Here is a 21,363-nt window from a genome sequence, read left to right on the forward strand (position 1 = left end):
TCCTGGGTGAGGGAACAGCTTGAATGAAGGTCTGGGGTGTGGAAATGTGAGCAGTGGTCAGAGACATGTGGCTGGAGCATAGAGGGTAGACAGAACAGGAAGATGAAGCTTCGGCGTTAGTTGGGAAACTGATAACAAAGGGCTAGAAAACCCTGCTGGCAATTTTTGATGGCTCTGCAGGTATCCTGCCTCCCTGATTAAAATATTACCCCCTCCACCCACGAGGGCAGTGGTCCCAGTTATTACTTCTGTTCTTCCCATAGGGATTCATTCCAAGCACCTGCTCAGAAATTGTGTTTATTAAAGGACAGTTAAAACTAAGCCGAATTTCTTATGATGAAATTTTGAGAAAGCAAAAGTCTAGTAAGATCAGGTCTCTCCTTTGGGTAATTGTACCATTGGCTCTTATTCTATTTCTAGGCATCTCTTTGTGCAGACTGAGTACTCTGCTATGTCCCAGGTGTCTCAGTCCCTGTGTTTGAACATGTTCATTTGCCCTGAATTCACTTTGGGACACAGAGCAGGTTTGGGGAAGAAAGGGCCTGTGAACAGCAGGAACAGGGTGGAGGACCAAGGAGGCTTGTAGAGCAGGGTCTGTGGCCAGGGAGAGGAATGCTTCATTTCCCAGCAAGGACAGAGACCCAGAGACTTAATGGCTGGACAGGAAATGAGTTGTTCTGAGCCACGGTTGCTTTCATGCACGTCCGTGTGAAAAGACCACCAAACAGGCTTTGTATGAGCAACATGGCTGTTTATTTCACTTGGGTGCAGGCGGGCTGAGTCCGAAAAGAGAGTCAGCCAAGGGTGGTGGATTATCACTAGTTCTTATAGGTTTTGGGATAGGCGGTGGAGTTAGGAGCAATGTTTTGGGGGCAGGGGGTGGATCTCGCAAAGTACATTCTCAGGGGTAGGGAGAATTACACAGAACCTTCTTAAGGATGGGGGAGATTACAAAGTACACTGATCAGTTAGGGTGGGGCAGAAACAAATCACAATGGTGGAATGTCATCAGTTAAGGCTATTTTTACTTCTTTTGTGGATCTTCAGTTACTTCAGGCCATCTGGATGTATACGTGCAAGTCACAGGGGATGCGATGGCTTGGCTTGGGCTCAGAGGCCTGACAGTTGCCACTTGGAGAACAGCTATACAAGATTATCATAGTTTTAGATGTGCCCTGAGTTTTAAGAATTCAGATTGTGCCTAGGAAGAGGAGGAGGGCCTTTGGCAAGGGCAAGAAAGGCCTCTTAAAAATATATCACCCATCAGCCTGTTTTAAGGTGGCTGTTTGGAACCACTGACATTTACAATGATAATAGATATAAAAACCATTTCTAGGCTGGGTGTGGTGGCTCATGCCTGTAATCCCAGCACTTTGGGAGGCCGAGGCAGGCGGATCACCTGAGGTCAGGAGTTCGAGACCAGCCTGGCCAATGTGGTTGAAACCCTGTCTCTACTAAAAATACGAAAAAGAATTAGTGAGGCGTGGCAGTGCATGCCTGTCATCGCAGCTACTTGGGAGGCTGAGGCAGGAGAATCGCTTGAACCCAGGAGGCAGAGGTTGCCGTGAACCAAGATTGCGTCACTGCACTCCAGCTTGGGCAACCGAGCAAGACTCTGTCTAAAAAAATAAAATAATAAAATAGAAATGATTTCTACTCAGAAAAAACTGACATTTTAGACTCCTACGTTTCTAAAGGCAGAGTTGACCACCACAAGCATATGGTGGTGTGCCTTGGGGGTGGTTATCATATTTATGGATAAATCTTTCAATGCCAGCTGCCATCAGCAGTGAGGTTTACCCCCGATGAATACTTACAACTAACCAGAGACTGCCAAGACACTCCACGGCTTGGTGCACCCATGGGCCTGTCTGGAAGAGTTGCTCACGTGGCAGCTCAGAATTTGCTGACAGCTGCATGTAGACTGCTGGCCCAGCAAGCACCCAGATCCATCATGGGAAGTGTGTGGCTGAGATCTGGATCCAGTGAAACTGAAAACTGACTCTTCATCCTACTAAACATCTTTGTGATATTGAACACTGTTGACCCTTCCTTTCTATTTGAAATGGCCTGACTTCTGTGTTATAGTTATTGTTGCTGTGGAACAAATTACCCTCAAATTTAGCAGCTTCAGGTAACAATTTTATTATGCTCATAGAGTCTCAGGTCAGAAATTTGGATGGGGCACAGCAGGGACAGCTGGTTTCTTTTTCACCTGGTGTAGGACCTCGGCTGGGAAGACTTGAAATCAAGGGGAGACATGATGGCAAGGGGCTGGAATTATCTGAAGGCTTGTTCACTCATATGTCTGGCTCCTGAACTGGGATGATTCAAAGAATGGAGCTCCTACATGTGGTCTGTCTATGTAGTCGGGCTTCCTTACAATATGGTGGCTTCAGAGGAGTGGGACTTCTCGCTTGGTGGCTCAGGGCTCCAAGTGTAAGTGTTCCAGTGAACAAGCTGGAAGCTGCAGCACCTTTTTATGACTCAGCATTGAAGTTCATGTTCATCCCTTCTGCTGTCCTCTGCTGGTTGAAGTAATCAGAAGCTCCCTCAGACTCAAGGGGAGGGACAGAGACCAAGGAACCATGTGCCGCAATTGGCAAAGCAGTTTCTCTTCCTCCTCCCCTAGTTCAGTGAGTGGTGCTTTGGGTTTCCAAAAGATGCTGGCTAACTCCTGAAACTGTTCTTGTCCTTGCTTTTACTCTACCCCATCATCGCATCCACTCCCATGATTTCAGTGGCCACTAGACGTTGGTCAATTTAGTCTGATCTTTCTCTTGAGTTCCAGAGCAGATGCACAGATTGTCCTACAGACACTGAAAATTTAACTTACTCAAAGTGAACACATTTATCTTTCCTCTGCAAGCCTGCTGCTTCTGCATCCCCTGTCTCAGTTGGTGACACCACCATCAGCCACCCAGTAAACTCAAGACCCCTCCCTCTCCCTCCTTTCTGCCTTTGGCCATTTACCCAGTCCTGATAATTTTGTCTCCTACTCTCTCTTAAATCTTTTCCCTCTTTGTTATGCAAATGATCCTTTCTTTAGTTCAGGGTCCCTTCATCTTGAACTATTATGATAAGCTCCTAACTATTCTTATAGGCTCTATTTTCAACCTCTCAGATCCATCCTCTACAGAATAACCTATCTAAAACACAAAGCTGGTCATGTTATTCCCCAGCTTAAAATGGTTACACTTTGTCTACAGGATGAAGTCCAATCTTCTTTGTTATGGTCTGCAAGACTCCTTGTGATATAACCCTTGTTCATGTCTCCATCCTCATCTCCCCTCAGACCCTCCTTTTCACTTGATTTCTAGCAATCCAAAAGTTTAGTGCCTGAAACAAGCAATGATATTCCATGCTGCTGTGACTCTGTCTGCCCTTCTCTCTTGTCTTCCTGAAAAACTCCTGCTCATTTGAGACCAGCCTGGCCAACATGGTGAAACCCCATCTACTAAAAATACAAAAAATTAGTCAGGCATGGTGGCACATGCCTGTAATCCCAGCTACGCAGAAGGCTGAGGCAGGAGAATCGCTTGAACCTGGGAGTTGGAAGTTGCAGTGAGCTGAGATAGTGCCATTGCACCCCATCCTGGGCAAAAAGAGCAAAACTCTGTCTCAAAAAACCAAACCAAACCAAACCCAAAAAACTCCTGCTGCTCATCATTTCAAACCCTAGCCAAGCATCTCCTCTTTCAAGCCTGCCCTGACTCTGCTGACAGAGTTCATCATATTTCCCTGACTGGCCTGACTTCTGTGTTATAGTTATTGTTGCTGTGGAACAAATTACCCTCAAATTTAGCAGCTTCAGGTAACCATTTTATTATGCCTGTCTCTTCTGCATACCCATGCCATGGTGTGTGTTAGGTGTCTGGGAGATCTTCAAGGGCATAGAACGAAATCTTGCAGTTTGGGATCCCAGTGCCTGTTAGGTGCTCATTAATGGTTGATGTCGATTGGAATGAATCAGGAGTAGGTAATACAGACAATGGCAATTGTCCTAGAATCTATGAATGCCAGTGGTTTCTGGCCCTTCCCTATTTTACTTGACCTTTTGACTGATTTCTTATCAAGAGTCACCAATGGTCTTTTTTAGATATAAAGATGCCCCTATCGAATCACCAGCTGTGCGTGTCCAAGTAGCCTGGAAGGGTTTGTCTGATTTCATCTGACTTCATCTTCTGATGTTCTAACTTCATCTTCTAACATCATCCTCTGATTGTGGCACTTTCTGCTTGGGTCCTCAGTGGCTGCCGAACAGAACTTTGGCCAGCCATTTTTTGTAGGAACAAAGACTTTTATCTTCTTAGTGCTTGTGCCCAGCGTAGCAGTGAGGAGTGTTTGGGATTACCTGAGGGGAAAGAGAGAAAACGAGTAGGGTGTCCAGGAACCTAGAATAATCCACAGAGTAATTCAGAGCAGGGAACATTCATCCAGCATTTGTCCAACCCATATTTATTGAATGCCTACCATGTGCTAGGCATTCTTTTAGGTGCTAGGAATACAGGGGTACACCAAATAGATGCAAGTCCTTAACTTCCATTCTAGAGGGTGCATTGACCACAACCCTTCTGAAGCTTCCATTCTGGAGGGTGCATTGACCATGGTCCTCCCTTCTGAAGCTTCTGTTCTGGAGGGGACATTGACCATGGCCCTCCTGAAGCTTCCATTTTGGAGGGTGCATTGACCACGGCCCTCCCTTCTGAAGCACACCTTCTGAGGGGCATCCTGATGGCAGCTGATTTGACTATGAGTCCCTAGCCCAGTACCTTGTACGTAGCAGACACTCAACAAATGTTTGTGGAGGGAATGATTAAGTGTTGTTGGACAAATGAGGTTTAACTGTACAGATTTTTCTTTCTTGAGGGAAGGGAACCAGATTTTGTTAAGTGCTTGCCAGGTGCAGGGCAATTTCCCCTTAGAAGACCCTGGGCTTCCAGGCAGAAGTGCCCTTCAGAGAGAGCCACACGCCATTTGCTGGGCCATGTGTCTGATTTGACAGCCCTCCAGGGTGAACTACAAAATGAGCCCTCCATGTTCTGGCTGACAGCTACAGGTCCCCAGTTGCCTCTTTGCCTCAATAAACAGCCAGCCCAGACCAGTTAGCTGGGTTGGGTGCATTGCGGAATATATCTTTTCCTTTTCTCTTTTTCATTGTTTGGTTGGCCTAGTGCAAGTGTTTTAAATAGAACAGACATCATGGCTATAAAACATCTGTAACACTACACATTTAGTAAAGTTCCTGGCGGACTGAGTTCTGTTTGGTGATATTTTTGCTGCGACTGTTGTTTCCTTTTCTCTTCGGTTTATCCCTCTGGAAAATAAGTTTTCTTTTATGTGAGGATTTATAGAAATATGTTCCTGGCATGTGGAGAGCACAGATGTATTAGGATATTGGTGCAGCAGAGAAATATTATCTCCGAGGCATGGCCAGCTTTATCTCATAGAGAGTGATCTTCCTAATGTGCAACAGTCTGTTACTCTTTACAGGGTCAGGAGCTATCTAGGTTAAGGCAGATAAAGACACTGCCTTGTGTTGAGGTAGCATATCATTTTTGCTGGAGCATCTCAAACCATTGGAAGTTGATGGGCTGGAGATGGATTGATTCAGGGTGGTGTCTGAGAAATCAAGGGTAGTAGAATTCATAATAATTAGTATTTAATTTACAGAGTGTGTGTCATGCCTTTTCCGAGTACTTTTCCTTCTGTTGTTTAGCCTATAAAACAGGCAGGGAAGGTTTGATCCCCCATTCACAGATGAACAGACAGAGGTGAAGTCACTAGTGGGGAAGGGAAGGTGGTGGGGAGGGGGAAGAGGGACTTAATTGTGTGCCTGTCATTCCAGTCCATTCCAAATAAGCATGTTTCGTGTGTTATCTCTTTTAATCCCATTTTGTAGAAGAAGGAACAAGTTTAGAGAAGCTCAGTCACTTGCAGTGATCACCTAGTAAAATGCATGACAGGATAGGGTTGCCTGAGTTTGTCCTCTTTCCACTCTTTCAGCCTGCTCAGGGCACTGGGATTGGAACCTGGCCTTCCAGTCTCCAAAATCTTCAAATGTGATGCTCTTTTCAGCCTCTGTGGCCCTCTTGGGTTTAGAAAAATCATCTTCCGTCTTTAGAGGGGTGAGACATTCAATAAAAGGCAGAGAGACTTGCTCATGATGATTTTGGCCTCTCTTTTACTACAAGCCCTTCTTTGGGTTTCCTCCTTTTCTCTCAAAGGAAGTTACTTGTGGAGGATGGAAGGGGCCAGATCAGCATATCTGGGCTGGGGGGAATTTGACTTTTTTTCTTGATAGGTAAAATTTATGACTTAACAGATGGCTGAGTGTATTTCCAAAGACCACTGCGCCCAGGGTGCAATGTGCTTATCGCTTCTTATGCCTTCCCCACTTGCCCCCACTTGCTTTGTTGCTCCTGGGGTGTTTCTGGAACAGTAGAATAGCTGGGCAAGAAGGGACCTGCTGGTGGGGGAGCTAATCCCAGCCCTCATGCGGGTTGCTTAGGACTGCTGTCCAGGTGTCTTGCTCCTGCTTCATGCCTTTTTCTCTACTTTCTTGTCAACATCTAAGTGTTAAGATCACCCAGCCTCCCCACCCAGTGGCCCTGCTCTTCTTTTTTTTTTTTTCTTTTTGGAGATGTCTTGCTTTGTCACCCAGGCTGGAGTGCAGTGGTGCCAGCTTGGCTCACTGCAACCTCTGCCTCCTAGGTTCAAGCAATTCTCATGCCTCAGCCTCCTGAGTAGCTGGGATTACAGATGTGTACTACCACGCCTGACTAATTTTTGTATTTTTAATGGAGATGGAGTTTCGCCATGTTGGCCAGGCTGGTCTCAAACTCCTGACCTCAAGTGATCCACCTGCCTCGGCCTCCCAGAGTGCTGAGATTACAGGCGTGAGCTACCACGCCTAGCCCCTGCTGCTGCTGCTCTTCTTCTCATTCCCCTTCTTCTTCTTCTTCTTCTTCTTCTTCTTCTTCTTCTTCTTCATCTTCATCTTCATCTTCATCTTCTTCATCTTCTTCTTCTTCTTTTCTTCTTCTTTTCTTGATACAGAGTCTCACTCTGTCACCCAGGCTGGAGTGCGGGGGTGCCATCTCAGCTCACTGCAACCTCTGCCTCCCAGATTCAAGCAATTCTTCTGCCTCAGCCTCCCAAGTAGCTGGGACCATGGGCGTGTGCCACCACACCCAGCCAATTTTTGAATTTTTAGTAGAGACGGGATTTCACCATATTGGCCAGGCTGGTCTCAAACTCCTGACCTCATGATCCGCCCGCCTTGGCCTCCCAAAGTGCTGGGATTACAGGTGTGAGCCACTGCGCCTGAGCCCCCTGCTCTTCTTCTTAATAGCTGGATTGAAAAGTCACTCTCCTGTTTAAACCCCACAGAAATTCAGCTTTCCCGTTGGGCCTGGCCTATCCTCCTTGCATCCCACAATGTCTTTTGCTGCAGTCTTTTGGGACCACTAAGAGTCCTTCTGCCAGACAGGCTGCAAAGGCCCTTCTCCCCTTTCTTCCTGGCTCTCCCCTGCTAACATTTAAGCTGCAGGTCATGCCCAGCCCTGTGCTCTCACAGCTCTACTATACTAGAAATAACACAGGCTCTTACTTGAATGTAAGCATCTTTGGAGCAGAGATGAGGTCTGGTGCAGTGCTTGGCACATAGTGGGTCCTCACAACAGGTTTGATGAGAGAGTGGATTAATGAACATGGCTTGCCACTGGAGACACTCTGCCGCCATTTCTTTTCTTACCCTTTTGGTCTTTCTCAGGACTCAGCAAACCTTTTTTCAAACCTACTATGTGCCAGGTGCATTAAAATAATTTGATGCTTACAGCAGCTCTGTGACATATAGGTATTGCCCCCACTTTATGCATAGTTTGCCTGAAATTACCCAGCTAGGACTCAAGTCCAGCAGTTACTTGTTCAAATCCCAGGCTCCTTCTGCTCTTCTGTGGCTCTTCATCCCTCATGCTCAGGAAGAGTTTTAATGAACAAGAATCTGAAGACCAGGCATGGTGGTTCACTTCTGTAATCCCAGCCCTTTGGGAAGCTGAGGCAGGAGGATCACTTGAAGCCAGGAGCTCAAGACCAGCCTGCGTAACATAGCCAGACCCTGTCTTTACCAAAAAAAAAAAAAAAAAAGCCAGATGTGGTGGTGTGTGCTTGTAGTCTCTTCTGCTCAGGAGGCTGAGATGAGAGGATTACTAGAGCGCAGGAGTAGGCTGCAGTGAGCTATAATCACGCCACTGGCCTCTGGCCTGGGTGACAGAGCAAGACCCTGTCTCAAAAAACTTGGCTTTTGTTGAGGCCTCCATCCTTGCCATTTTTCCCATTAGATGGCAGAAGCAGCTTCTTACAGAGCCCTGGCTGCATATTAGAATGTTCTGGGGAGTGTTTAAAAATACTGATGCCCAGGGCTCACCTGGAACCAATGAGATCCCTGAGGGTGGGGCTCAGGTATCAGTAAGTTTTAACGACCCCCACCCCGCAGGCCATGCGAATGTGCAGCCAGAATTGAGAACCTCTGCACTACAGGAGTGTCAGTGTGTGGATTAGGTAAAACTTGCTCATCAGAAACTGATTGCCACGTACATCTAAAATATGGTAATGAAGGTAATCAAGGCTAAGGGTTGAGGCTGCCATTTGTTCTTTTCGTGAAATCAACTGGAGGGTTTGGGGGATGGGGTAACTTGGCTTTAGAACCTGCCTACCAGCAAAGTTTTTATGCGCTCTCTCCTGAGAAGAGCAGGTCAGATTGTTGCTGATGAGAACAGGCCGCGTTCTGGCAGGTGGCTCCCAGTTTACTGGAGGGATGGGCTCTGGAAATCCTCTCTTGGGCAGGCTTCTCTCTGAAGCTTGGTTTTCCTTAAGTTGTCGTGTATCCGAGGGTCTGTAGTCTCGGCCATTTGTTCTAACATGATTTCTCAGCCTGTCTGTGATGTTTCCCAAATGTCATAGTGAAGGACTCAGAGGTTCCCCAAGATGATAGATGAGGGGGTGGCTATTTACTTCTGTTTACAGGGAACTTTGAGATGCTCAACTTTTGTGTAGAAACCATTTTCCCTGGTAGTTGCTACCGAGATAAACAGAAATGTTTTGGGAAAAGAGCAATTTGGGAGCTCTGAGCTTGTCACCAAGGTTGTGTGTTCCTAAATCCTGAAGGCTGTACTTGGGCTGGTTTCTTTTACCCTGAGCACAGCCGGTGTGAAGAACCTCAGGCATTTCTCAGCCTGGAAATAGGCACTGAGGAGATTCCAGCCAGAAGGGGAAGCTGGGAGAAAGGTTTGCGCTGGAGGAGACAGAACCCTTGTGTGGATGGTGTTCCCAGGGTTACAATTTCACATTTGTTGTTTCAGCTTGTGTTCTTTCAGCCAGGGTCCTAGGCCTGTTTTATAGAACGGAGAAGGTGAGGCTCGGAACTGTTAGGAGACTTGACCCAACCTCATCTGAGAAACCAGGGTCAGTTATTTAGCATGTCTCAGTATGCATAGATGTGCTTGAAAATGCGAACTTCCTGTTATTGTTGTATTTGTATCATTTCTGTAGGCAGAATGACCTTGGGCCTGTGCTTTAGTCATGGGGCCCTGAGACCATCGTGCCACCATTTCTAGGGCCCTATCCCTCGCCATAAGTCATCTGTGCGTCTTCAGAAGAATTCCACCCTGGGTGGGCGACTCGGGCTCCCACCGCTGGAGTGACAGGCACAGATGGAAAGACTGAGTTCATATCAGCCCCGCCATCCCGTCTGGCTCTTTCTTTCCCACCTCTTTCTGAGGTTTCTTAAGAATCTGCCTTGGCTGCCTTTCTCATGCTGGGGCTTTAGAGGGGCCTCTTTTGTATGCAGAAATGCACAACTTCCTCGCAGATTCAACAACAGTGAAGGTTTCTTACTTAATTTTGCTTAATACCACTGTTGTAAAAGATTATGGGTTTTAATTGCATCAGTGTATTGGCTTGAGAAAGTCTTTGGGGTCTTCCCCATAGTGGGTCTGAATCACCGTGTGGTGAGCGCTGGGGGGCAGGGGCTCCCGGAGGGATGGAGTGATGGAGAAACCGCCTGCGGATGCAGAGCAGCCTGGGTGCCTGTGATCGGAACGACGGCTAGCCAGCCACCTCGCTCCGCAGCGCTTGATGCAGGGATCATGATCCTTAATTTCCTGTGCTTTCCAAGGCAGCCCTCATCTCTCTACCTTTGTCGGTTACCTCCCCCAGCCCCCAATAGGAGTCAGTGCTACTGTTTAGGATATTACTCTCTGATACTAATCTGTGGACAGGTCACCCCTGTGGCTGTGGCTTTTTCCCTAGGGTAAGAGGAAGTAGTATTTTTTAAATTAGCCTAGGAGGGAGCCAGGTAGAGAGCTCTGAGATGAGGGTGGGAGCTTCAGCTCCCAGCCGAAGCATCCTGATCATTTCATTACAAGATCACGTTCTCCTGTAGGTGAGTTTCTGTTGTTTTAATCAGAGGTAACGTTGTGCCCTGACTATGTTGTATAATTGTGTGTAAATTACATTCCAGCTCCATATAGACAAGGGCTATTTTTTTCCTTCCAATTTTAAAGCTATTTAGAGGGAATGCCAAATTGTAGCTTGAACCCTGGTGCTCTCTGGCTAATAGCTATATACAGGGAGGGAGAGCTTGGAGGAACATTTGGGGTTATATTTGTAATTAGTTTCCTTTGAAGTTAAATTAATTTTAGCAATTGGCAACGTAAAACATTGTTATACCTTTTTCCAGTTGTCAACTGTGGGTGACCTGAGTCCTGTGGAATTAGATGAGAGACGAAGCGGTGGGAATGGTGGGCAGGCACACTTTCTTGGACACACGGGTTTATATTAAGTCATTTTTGCATTCAGACTCTTGGCTTAGGGATCTCTCTGGCCTGTCATTGTTTTGACAGCTTTATTGAGATATAATTCAAATACCATATAATTCACTCATTTAAAATGGTGCAATTCAATGGATTTTAGTATATTCACAGATATGTGCACCCATCACCACAGTCAATTTTAGAGCATTTTTATCACCTCAAAAAGAAACCGCATACCCTTTAGCCATCACTCCCTCCCTCTCCCCCAGCTCTATGCAACGGCTAATTTACCTGCTGTCTCTACAGATTTCCCTATTATGGACTTCCACTTGGATGGAATCAAATACAGGTTGAAGATCCCTAATCTGAAAATCCAAAATCCAGAATGCTCAAAAATCTGAAACTTTTTGAGTGCTGTCATGGTGCTCAAGGAAAATGCTCATTAGAGCATTTCAGATTTTGGATTTTTGAATTAGAGGTGCTGAACTATTGAGTATAATGCAAATATCCCAAAATCCAAAAACATTTGAAATCTGAAACACTTCCGATTCCAAACATTTCAGATAAGGGATACCCAGCCTGTAATATGTGGTGTTCTGTGTCTTGCTTGTTTCACTTGGCATAACGCTTTCAAGGTTCATCCATGCTGCAGCATGTGTCAGTACCTCGTTCCTTTTTACAGTTGAATAATATTCTATTTATGGATGTACCACATTTTGTTTATCCATTTGTCTGTTGATGGATATTTGGGTTTTTCCATTTTTTGGCTGTTGCTGCCATGAACACTTGTGTAAAAGTTTCTGGGTGGACATAGGTTTTAATTTCTCTTGGGCATATACTAAGGAGCGGAATTGCTGGATCATATGGTAACGCTATGTTTGTTTATTTATTTATTTATTTTTGAGATGTTTCACTCTTGTCACCCAGGCTGGAGTGCAATGGCGCGATCTTGGCTCACTGTAACCTCCGCCTCCTGGGTTCAAGTGATTCTCCTGCCTCAGCCTCCCGAGTAGCTGGGATTACATACGTGCACCACCATGCCCAGCTAATTTTTGTATTTTTAGTGGAGACGGGGTTTTGCCATGTTGGCCAGGCTGGTCTCAAACTCCTGACCTCAGGTGATCCACCTGCCTTGGCCTCCCAAAGTGCAGGGATTACAGATGTGAGCCACCATGCCCAGCCTGGTAACGCTATGTTTAATCATTTGTGGAGTTGCCAGACTGTTCCCAAAGCGGCTGCACCATTTTAAATTTCCACCAGGAACATCTGGCTTGTCATTTTTGCATCTTTGCTGCAAAATTAGAAAAGGTGAAGACATACCTGCTCCTCATGGTGCCCTCAATCCTCCCCTTTTTCCAATTGTTTTTTTTCTTATGGAAAGAAAGAAGATGACACAGTAGCAAATGAAGGTGTTAGAGCAGTGAATAGGAAGGGCAAGATTTGGATTCTCCATTTGTCACTCCATAGCGCTGTTTGATTTTGGATGCTTAACATTTCTGGGCCTTGGTTTCCTTATCTGTGGAAGAGTGGCTGGGACCTATCATAAGATTGACATGAGGACTAAGTCAGGCAACTCATGGGAAGGGCATAGCTCAGGCCTGGCCCACAGATGATCTACAGTGAGGGCAGAGAATTCTAGGCATGGAAGCAGACACCAGTAAAAGGGCTTTTCCATAGGGGAAAAGTATAAAGTATATCTCAACATCTCAGATTTTATTAGGCAGGAGCCTGCCCTTGTGTAAACCCTGGCCTTACTTTCATCATATGTATTTATTTATTTATTTATTTATTTATTTATTTTGGAGATGGAGTCTCGCCCAGTCACCCAGGCTGGAGTGCAGTGGCGCAATCTCGGCTCACTGCAAGGTCCGCCTCTCAAGTTCACGCCATTCTCCTGCCTCAGCCTGGCTGGGACTACAGGCGCCTGCCACTATGCCTGGCTAATTTTTTTGTATTTTTAGTAGAGACAAGGTTTCACCACGTTAGCCAGGATGGTCTCGATCTCCTGACCTCATGATCCGCCCACCTCGGCCTCCCAAAGTGCTGGGATTACAGGCGTGAGCCACTGCGCCCGGCCTTCATCATGTGTTTTATCAGAGGAACTTGAATCCTTGTGTCACCTTTGGGTTGCCTCTCCTTACAGAAGGCTTTGTCCTTCCCATTCCTCACCTCAAGACAGGTGTCATTTGACCATTTAAGGCAGAGATGTACTCCCTGTGGCCTCTGCCAGTGGGTGTGACTTGCCTTGCTTGGGTAGGTGTGATGCCCTCCTCCCCCATAATTGATAGAGTTTCCATGTGGACTGTGGCTCTGCTGTCACCAAAAAAAGGTGAGATCAAGGCAGTAGTGTCCTTGGGCTTCTCCCAAATTGATCTCTGTATTAGTTTTGTGGGACAGCTGTAACAAATTACCACACACTGATTGGTTTAAGAAATAGAAATACAGTCTTTCATAGTTCAAGAGTCCAGAAGTCTGCAATCAAGGTGTCAGCAGGACTGGTTCCCTCTGGAGGCTCTGTGGCAAAAACTGTCCCATACCTCTCTCCTAGCTTCTGGTGGTTGCCAGCAATTCTTGGTATTCCTTGGTTTGCAGGCACATCACTCAAGGCCCTGCCTTCATCTGCACATGGCCACCTTCTTTCTGTGTCTGTTTGTCCTCTTCTCAGAAGGACACCCGTTACTGAATTTAGGGCTTACCCTATGTCCAGGATAACTTCATCTCAAGATTCTTAACTAATAACATCTGTAAAGACCCTGTTTCCAAATAAAGTCAGTTTCTGAAATTCTAGATGGATATGAATTTTGGAGGAACTCTTTTTGATCCACCCCACTCTCTTTTCCACACATGATCCTAGAAACAGTTGGAGAAGATGCCCAATACTTGACCTGTGTTCTGATTTTGCAAGCTAAGTAAGTTTGACACTGGATTCAGATGTGATGGTGATAGCAGTTATGGTAGTGATGAAGGTGGCAGGAGGGTGGCCCCGAGGGTGATGGTGGTGGAGTTGGTGGTGGCAAGAATGGTAGTATTGGCAGTTGTGAGGGTGAGGGAGGATGGGAAAAATATGGGGAGAAGTAGGGATTTTAGAGGGCAGGTCCCTTGAATGAAACACCTTGGGGAATGGAGCCTTGGTGTTCAGGAGTTCTGTGATCTCAGGCAGCCCTGCTCAAGGGTCTGCCATACAAAGATTGGACTTAATTCTCAAATGCAGAGTGATAGGAGAAGACTGCCATATTGGCAGATACATAGGATTTCATCCTGGATTCTGAATTTGGTGAGCACTTTTGTTCTTCAGTGTCACTGGACAGAATGGGGTAATAGACAGAGCCCTTGTCTGAGCCTGGGAAAGCTGTCCTCCTGACTACCTGCCTTGCCTTTAACTAGCACGCGAGTCATCTCATTGACTTGACTTTTCCATCTGCACAATGGGGAGGATGAACTAGAAGGTTTGCAGCATCCTACCCAGTGCCAGCATTTTTAACATCTTTCCTGGGCTTTCTCCACCTTGGGGTTCCCACAGATGAGGCATCATCTGCAAACAAGCCTGTGTTCTTGGGGAGTGAAGATGGCTTACATTTTTTCATCATGGGGAATTTGAACTCTTTTAAGGAACATGATAATAGCCAGAGCTGATTTAATTTCTGTGGGCCTTTCTCATACTCATTTAAGGCTCTCCAGAGCCATTTCCTGCCTTTTCATGTATTTGTTCTGATTAAGAAATATTTGGTTTTTTTGGTGTTTGTTTTGTTTTTGTTTTCCTTGTGTGATAACGAATATCTTTAGGCCAGTGCTGTTGGAATTAAGTTTTCCCTTTAATCTCATTTTTAAAAGTAGTTTCTCTTTTCTAACCTCCCCTTACCCCACTTTGCCTTCAACACACACACAAAACACACACAGCACACACACTACACACACCACACACACACACACCTCATTTGCTTTATCCTATTTTATGAAAATACAAACAGTGGTCCCATTCCTAGTGACCGTTTCTGATGGAAACACATTTTTTAAAAGGGAATTTTTTTAACTTAAAAAGCCAGCTCTCTGTTTAGAGGCAGGGAGGTGGAGTGCTCTTTGCAGCTCTGGTTAGTACTGGCTTTGGCCAGTTCTTACGTGTAAACAGCAATTTTCCGAACTGGAATGGGTGCTGGGGTTTTCTTTATGGAGCCAAGGGGTATGCGGAGAGCAGCGGTGTTTAGTTAAATTACAGGTCTAGATGCAGAACTTTCCAGCAATGATTTGTGAGAGCCTGAACACTCCCCACTGCCCTTTGTGCATACGGGCAAGAGTGCACACGTGCACACGGACACCTCTTGCTTTCCAGAGTGACACCTTAAACCATAAAAGGAGGGGCGCCTGCTGGGAGAGGGGGCTGTCCCCACATGGTGCAAGGCTGTCGGGTAGGTATCTGGTGTCTGTAATGGTGGGAAGCACTCACGTACCAAAATGTTATCTGCAACCTCTCTGCTAAATACTCCAAGCAAAGGAAATTTAAGATCAGTTTCCTAATGGATTTTGGACTAAGCTCCCTGAAACAGATGGGTGGCTCTCCGTCTCAGTTCACTGTGGAGCTGAGTGGGGCCATCTGAGCATTTTGGGATGCAGTGGCTGCTTCCCTGTACCCTATATGGGTACTCTACTGGTGTTAAGGCTGCAGGTTAGGAAACAGTTACCTGAAGGGCCTATCCTAGGAGGAAAACAGGTGGCTGTGTCTCACTGGGTAAAGAGAATTTTTTTTTTTTATAACCCAAAAGGAGTATAGAGCCCGGGGGCCTGGGAACCTTGTCCAGCTCACTGTATCCAGGTTTAAAGTTCCAGGGATACTGAATGGTTCCTTAGGCAAATAGAGGCCAAGACTCAAGGGGTGGGACTGGAGTTGACCCAAACACACACCCATGCATGTGCATATACATGTGTGTGCACACTCACGTGTCCATAGAAACCTTGCATGGTATTGATGGGAATTCAAGGACCTCCATTTAGTCCCACTGAGAGTCAGGACACAACATCCCAGCCCCATCCCCTTCCTGCCCTCCTCAGTAGCCATGGAGATGGCAAGGAAACCGAGAGAAGAATGTGTGACTCTAGGGTTCTCTGCCTCCCGTGTCCCTCACCAGAATGCAAATTGTGCAGCAGGCCACAGTCCATTTGGCAGTCATGTTGGCAGCATTCTCAAAATAAATCACTTCCATTTCCCCCAGCACGCCCCTGGAGGGAGAGGTCACTGTGCACAGCCCTGTCGCCCCCGCAGCTGTGCCCCCTTCTCCTAAAGCCGAGACACTGGCGAGCAGCTAACCAAGGGTTGCCCATGTTTCCGCTGGCCTTTTCACGTTTGGAAAGGTTTTGATTAAGACAGTTTCTTTCAGTGTTTGCTGAGGAGTGGGATCCATCACTGTATCTGATCTGGTCCCTGGAGAGGATGTTTTAGTAACTTGGACACTTTGGTGCATTGTCTGGGACCTGGAATTTCTCATCCTTTTTAAAAAAAAGTGTTTTAAAGGCTTTTTGGGGACTGTGTAGATTTATAGCTGAATGGCTGCCTCTGTGTTTAGGGCTCTGTCTAGGCAGGTTTATGGCTACAAGGCAATGGTGGAGGGTGTATGAAGAGATATTTTCATTTCACCAGTTACTGGGGAATGAACAATCTGTTGACTTCTGTTATTTGGAATAAAGACATGTTGTTTGTTGAATTCTCTGGGACCACATGAACGTTTGGAATATAGACAGGGCTGCTGTATACCCGCCCGACTCTAAACAGTGTATAAATGAGACTGTGGGGTTCAGATTATAGTATGGCTCTCCAGAGTTTCTTCAAGTTGAGAACTCTACTAGTGCATGTTGGTAGATCACGTTAGCGTTTCTTTACAGATATTTAATTACTTGGCTGGGTTAAGGAAAGAAAAGGAATGAAAAATCTAAAATTAAACTATTGGGAATATCTGCCCACCTGAAAGCATGCAGAGATGTAGGAAAGTGTTTTTGAAATTATAGTGGAAGACAATAGGGCAGTAAGAGATGCCTTTTCAAAGACACGTTTTTGTGTAATGTGTCTTTTCGCTGCATGTTTAGTTCTGAGCTTGAAAGATGAGTCTAGTAACTGACTTTGGTCAGTTACAGTGACCATTTATTTAGCGACCACACAGTGCCCTGCTGGACACTTGGCATACGTTACTTAATTTACTCCTAATAGGAACCTTGTATGGTAGGCTAATCATTATATCTTCATTTTATAGTGGATTACATTCCACATTCTATTAGAATGTAAGCTCCAGCACCTCGCACTTAATGTAGCTGTTGAATGAATACATTAGCCAAGTTAGATTAGTAAAATTTGGTGATTCATGAGTGTAGGGACAGATTTAAATCTGGAAAGGGCTTGATGGAATTTTGCCATTCAAGTGACCTTGATTTACCAGGGAGACTTAAGGAATGGGTGACAAGGGAGATGGACAATAATGAGTGAGCATAAGAGGCCTACCAGGTCATGAGAGGTACTTGGAGCTCAGTGCTGTGCACAGTGGTGGGGTCTTCATAGAATTTTTCACATGCACTATCTCATCTAATCCCCCATTCATCTGAAAAGAGGTGAAAAAACAGTCAATCCCAGCTTTAAACACATGAGCAAGCCACTGCTTGGTTCTACTGGGCAGGAGGAAGTAGGGAGTAGGTGGTATACTGAGTTGTTAGAACAGTGTCCCCTTAAAACACTGTGGAACATCCATGACAAGGATATTCAAGTTTGGGGTCAACCAGCAGGTTGTGGTGGCATGTGTCTTCTGTGGGAGCTACTAAGCTAAAGCAAGAGCTGTCTTCTGTGGGAGCTACTAAGCTAAAGCAAGAGCTCCCTGGAGTCTGCAAGCCTCTCTGCATCATGGCTATGATGCTCGTGGATTCATGGGAATTGGGCATTAGGTGGGACCTTGGAGCCCTGGCCCAGCATCTCGTGCTGCAGAAAACTCATACCTAGGAGGAAGTGAGTCCTGCCCAGGATCACACCCAGAGTTAGACCCAGGAGCTGGATTTCCAGTACCCTACAGCACAGCCTGCCAGTAACCACTGTGACCCCTGGTGTCACTCACCTCAGGCTCCTGTTGAGGTGGGTTGGTCCACTCATTCACTCAGCAGATGTGCCAGGAGCCTCTGTGATGACTGACCCAGGCAGCCATGGCTCCTATGCTTCAGCATCCTACATCACATCGAGTTGCAGTAGAAACAGATGACATTTGTGTGTTGATTATATGCCAACAAACTGGTCAGAGCCTCACCCATCAAATTCTACAATTTTGTATTGCGACAGTAAAACTAAAATGGCACATAGCCTAAACTCAGTCTTTAAAACGAAATTTATTTTCTTGATTTTGGCTCCTACGTGTAAGATTTTGGTTCCCACTCTGAACAGTTAATGTCATTCTCCTTTTATTTTTTTATTGTGACAGTAAAACTAAAATGGCACATAGCCTAAACTCAGTCTTTAGAAAGAAATTTATTTTCTTGATTTTTGGCTCCTACGTGTAAGATTTTGGTTCCCACTCTGAGCAGTTAATGTCATTGAGCTTCCTACTCCTTTGGCTTGGGAGCTTTTGGGATTCGGAAATGAGGCCACATTTTTTCACACGTACATCCACAAAACATTCAGTGTTGGCTTCTATGTGCCTGACGCTGTGCCTGGCCTGGTGGAGGATTTGTAGAGGAGTCAAGAGCTTATTGTCTGGAGGAGGAGGTAACTTCACACAAGGTGGAGAGCAGTGAGTGCTAAGATAGGGATATGGAGACACTGTTAGGGGGTTTCAGAAAAGGGCGGACTAACTCCTGGCTGGATTGATAAATAACTATTTTGAATTTTGGGGAAAGGTGCTGGATCCTGGAGGAAGGTTACAACTTGCCGTAGTTAGGTTTAGGCGTGGAAAGGCACCCCAAGGAGAAGGACTTGCAGGGACAACAGTATGGGGGTCTGGGGATTAGCTGGGCTTGACTGGATGCAGGGTGAATCAAGGTGAATCACAGGAAATCAGGAGGAGGAATCCTGGACAGAACTTGCAGGATGGTCCCCAGGTGCGAGGTCAGCGTCTGCGTCGCCTGCAGACGTATACCAGCACCTAGCACAAACAGCTCAGCGTAGACAGCCTGCACACAGTTTTGAATCGTGTGCATTTCTTATTGACAGGTTTTGCGGATAGTTTCTGGGCAGCAGTTTTTATGCATTTAGGTCTGTTTTGTTCACGTCTCTTAGCTTTAAAATAGCTTGACATGTGATTTTTCTCTTTTTGCTAGTCCATCGGAATGAAGTTGTGTGTTGTGGCCAATGAGGTTCTAAAGTCTCTGTGTCTGTATGAAACTCAAGCTTTTAGGTTGCCATCTGAATGCCTGAGATATGCAGAGTGGCTGTCTCTAGCACCCTTAGACATCTAAACGCCCGCGCCATGCAGCTTGAATATATCTAAAATTGCCTTCCTAGAGAAATGTGGAGAGCAGATTGTTTCAGCAGCCTCTTGAGCCCTGCTTTAGATAACCTGGTTAACCCATGCCTTTCTCTTGTCATTTCTTGCAGATGGTCACAAGAACAAAGAAAATATTTGTAGGCGGGTTATCTGCGAACACAGTAGTGGAAGATGTAAAGCAATATTTCGAGCAGTTTGGCAAGGTAAGCGCTGGATGGGGTTAGATGGCACATGCCAGAAGTAGCCTCATCAGTCCTAAGAGGAGGCTACCATGGCTCCCGCCCCTGCTACAGCTGTGTCCTCAAGAACCTTGTCCTTGAACCTGGCCATCATGATTTAAGTGAAATTCAGCAGAAGCTGAGATGGAAGAGTCTGGCTTGCATTTGGTGTGATGTCCCACGTGCTGGCAGGAACAGACAGAGTGGCCTTTTAGTGCAGTTTTGCAGGCATTTGCTGGCCACGTGGGGCTTGTGCTGGGAGCTGGTGGTGACGGCGGCTGGGGAGGGATGTGGGGCTGTGACTCGCAGGGCAGAGCTCCCACAGAAGCTGCTAGAGGCCTGCAGGTTGGTGCTGGGCTTCTCCCTTCTGTGCCTGTTTGGAAAATGCACTGAGAGCTGAGACTCCCTGGGGCCCTTTGCAGCTGAACCCTCCCCTGTCAAATGCCCACGGAGACTCGGAAAAGATGCGAGGCCTGTACCTGTCGGCATTCTCTGACTTGAATGTCTGTGAGACAGCAGTAAAATTACCCCTGGGCTCTGCTTCTGGAACAGGCTGGGACCAACCCAAGAGCCCCACAGCAGCCAGGAAACAGAGTGTGAGAAGGTGTGTGTATGATAGAGAATCAGACCGACAGATGGGACATGTCACCGTGGGTGAGGTGTTTAATTTGGCCTCTTTCTAGTGGGTGAAGGGGGATGGTGCCTTGAGAGTGGGTTCTTGCTGAGGACGACATATTCTTCAGATGGCCCTGTTGCCTTAGGGGGGCTGACCCGTGTTGGCTTTTGTGTATGCCACCCTCCTCTGGCCCTTGTGGAAATGGCAGGTTCAAGGAGGCTGCGTCCTGCATCTTTGAGTAATTGTGGACATTGCGTGGGAGCCCAGGTCTGGGACAGTCTCCTCCTGACAGGTTTGGGTCTTCCTGCTGAAGGGCTGACGTGGGAGAGAGCTGCTGAGGCGTCCTGAGAAGACACAGTGCCCGTGCTAAGCTCCGTCACTTGTTTCCTCCCACGATGGGTGTCGTGCTTGCCATGGGTACAAAGGCACAGCCACCCACTGGCCAGGCTGAAGGTTCTGTGCTGTTGGTTTGCCCAGGGTGAGGGGCAGCTATGACCCTGTCCCCAGGTGTGTCTGTTTGTGAACTACTGTCTGGGATGAGGGCCATGACCTTTATTCAGCCTCAAAATGGAGATGTTCTTGTCTCTGGTATTAATTTCTGCCTGGATAGGGGACCGTGCAACAAAGAGAAGCCAGCCTCCTCCAGCCCAGCCTTGCATTCTGAGTGGCTCTGAACTGCCCTTCCAGGTTGGTTTTGAAAAGGCCTCCCCCATGGCCCTTTCTGGTATTGTCAGCTGGGGACGGATTCATTCTGGCTGGGTCTAAAGAATAGCCAAGTGTGTTGATGACTGTGTACGTTATAGCACTTCTCTCTTCCAGACTGATTTAAAGCAGTAAGGGGGATTTGTCCGTCACCCAGCCCCACCTTGCCTAGGGAGAGGGATTGGAAATAATTAAATGAGACAGGTCCGGCTTGCATAATGGAAAGCTCTGGAGGGTGAGCCCTCTTTGCTATCTTTTTGCTTTTAAAACAAGTCCAGGGGTAGTGTTTGCAAACATGAAGTGGGATTTCTTTTTCGAGCCATAACCTGCCTTGGAATCTCATGGGCCTATTTGTGTCAGGAAAGTCGGTGCTGCCCAGATGGGCTTTTAGAGTATTCCAGACAGGCTTCTACTTGCCAACACATAGCACATCTCTGCACGTCCCCAACCCTTGGTTTCTTTCTGTCTCTCTCTCTCTTTCTTCCTTTCTCTATTTCTGTTTCTCTCTCTCTTGTTTTTCATTAACACTTATCATTGTGACCCAGTATGCCTCCAGTAAGACACACTGCAAG

At 46.5% G+C, this 21,363-nt stretch overlaps 1 protein-coding gene across 7 annotated transcripts in view; it reads left to right on the forward strand.

Annotated features, from left to right (window-relative positions):
* MSI2 (musashi RNA binding protein 2) overlaps positions 1 to 21,363 on the forward strand; it is a 428,839-nt gene that overhangs the window by 126,164 nt on the left and 281,312 nt on the right. For all 7 annotated transcript variants that reach the window (XM_032162826.2, XM_058444888.1, XM_032162824.2 and 4 more), the window contains one exon: positions 19,366 to 19,458. In XM_032162826.2, the coding sequence (XP_032018717.1) occupies positions 19,366 to 19,458 (93 nt within the window). The remainder of the gene's footprint in view (positions 1 to 19,365; positions 19,459 to 21,363) is intronic.

Source organism: Hylobates moloch, unplaced genomic scaffold (assembly GCF_009828535.3).
Source record: "Hylobates moloch isolate HMO894 unplaced genomic scaffold, HMol_V3 SCAFFOLD_10, whole genome shotgun sequence".
Lineage (NCBI taxonomy): Eukaryota > Metazoa > Chordata > Mammalia > Primates > Hylobatidae > Hylobates > Hylobates moloch.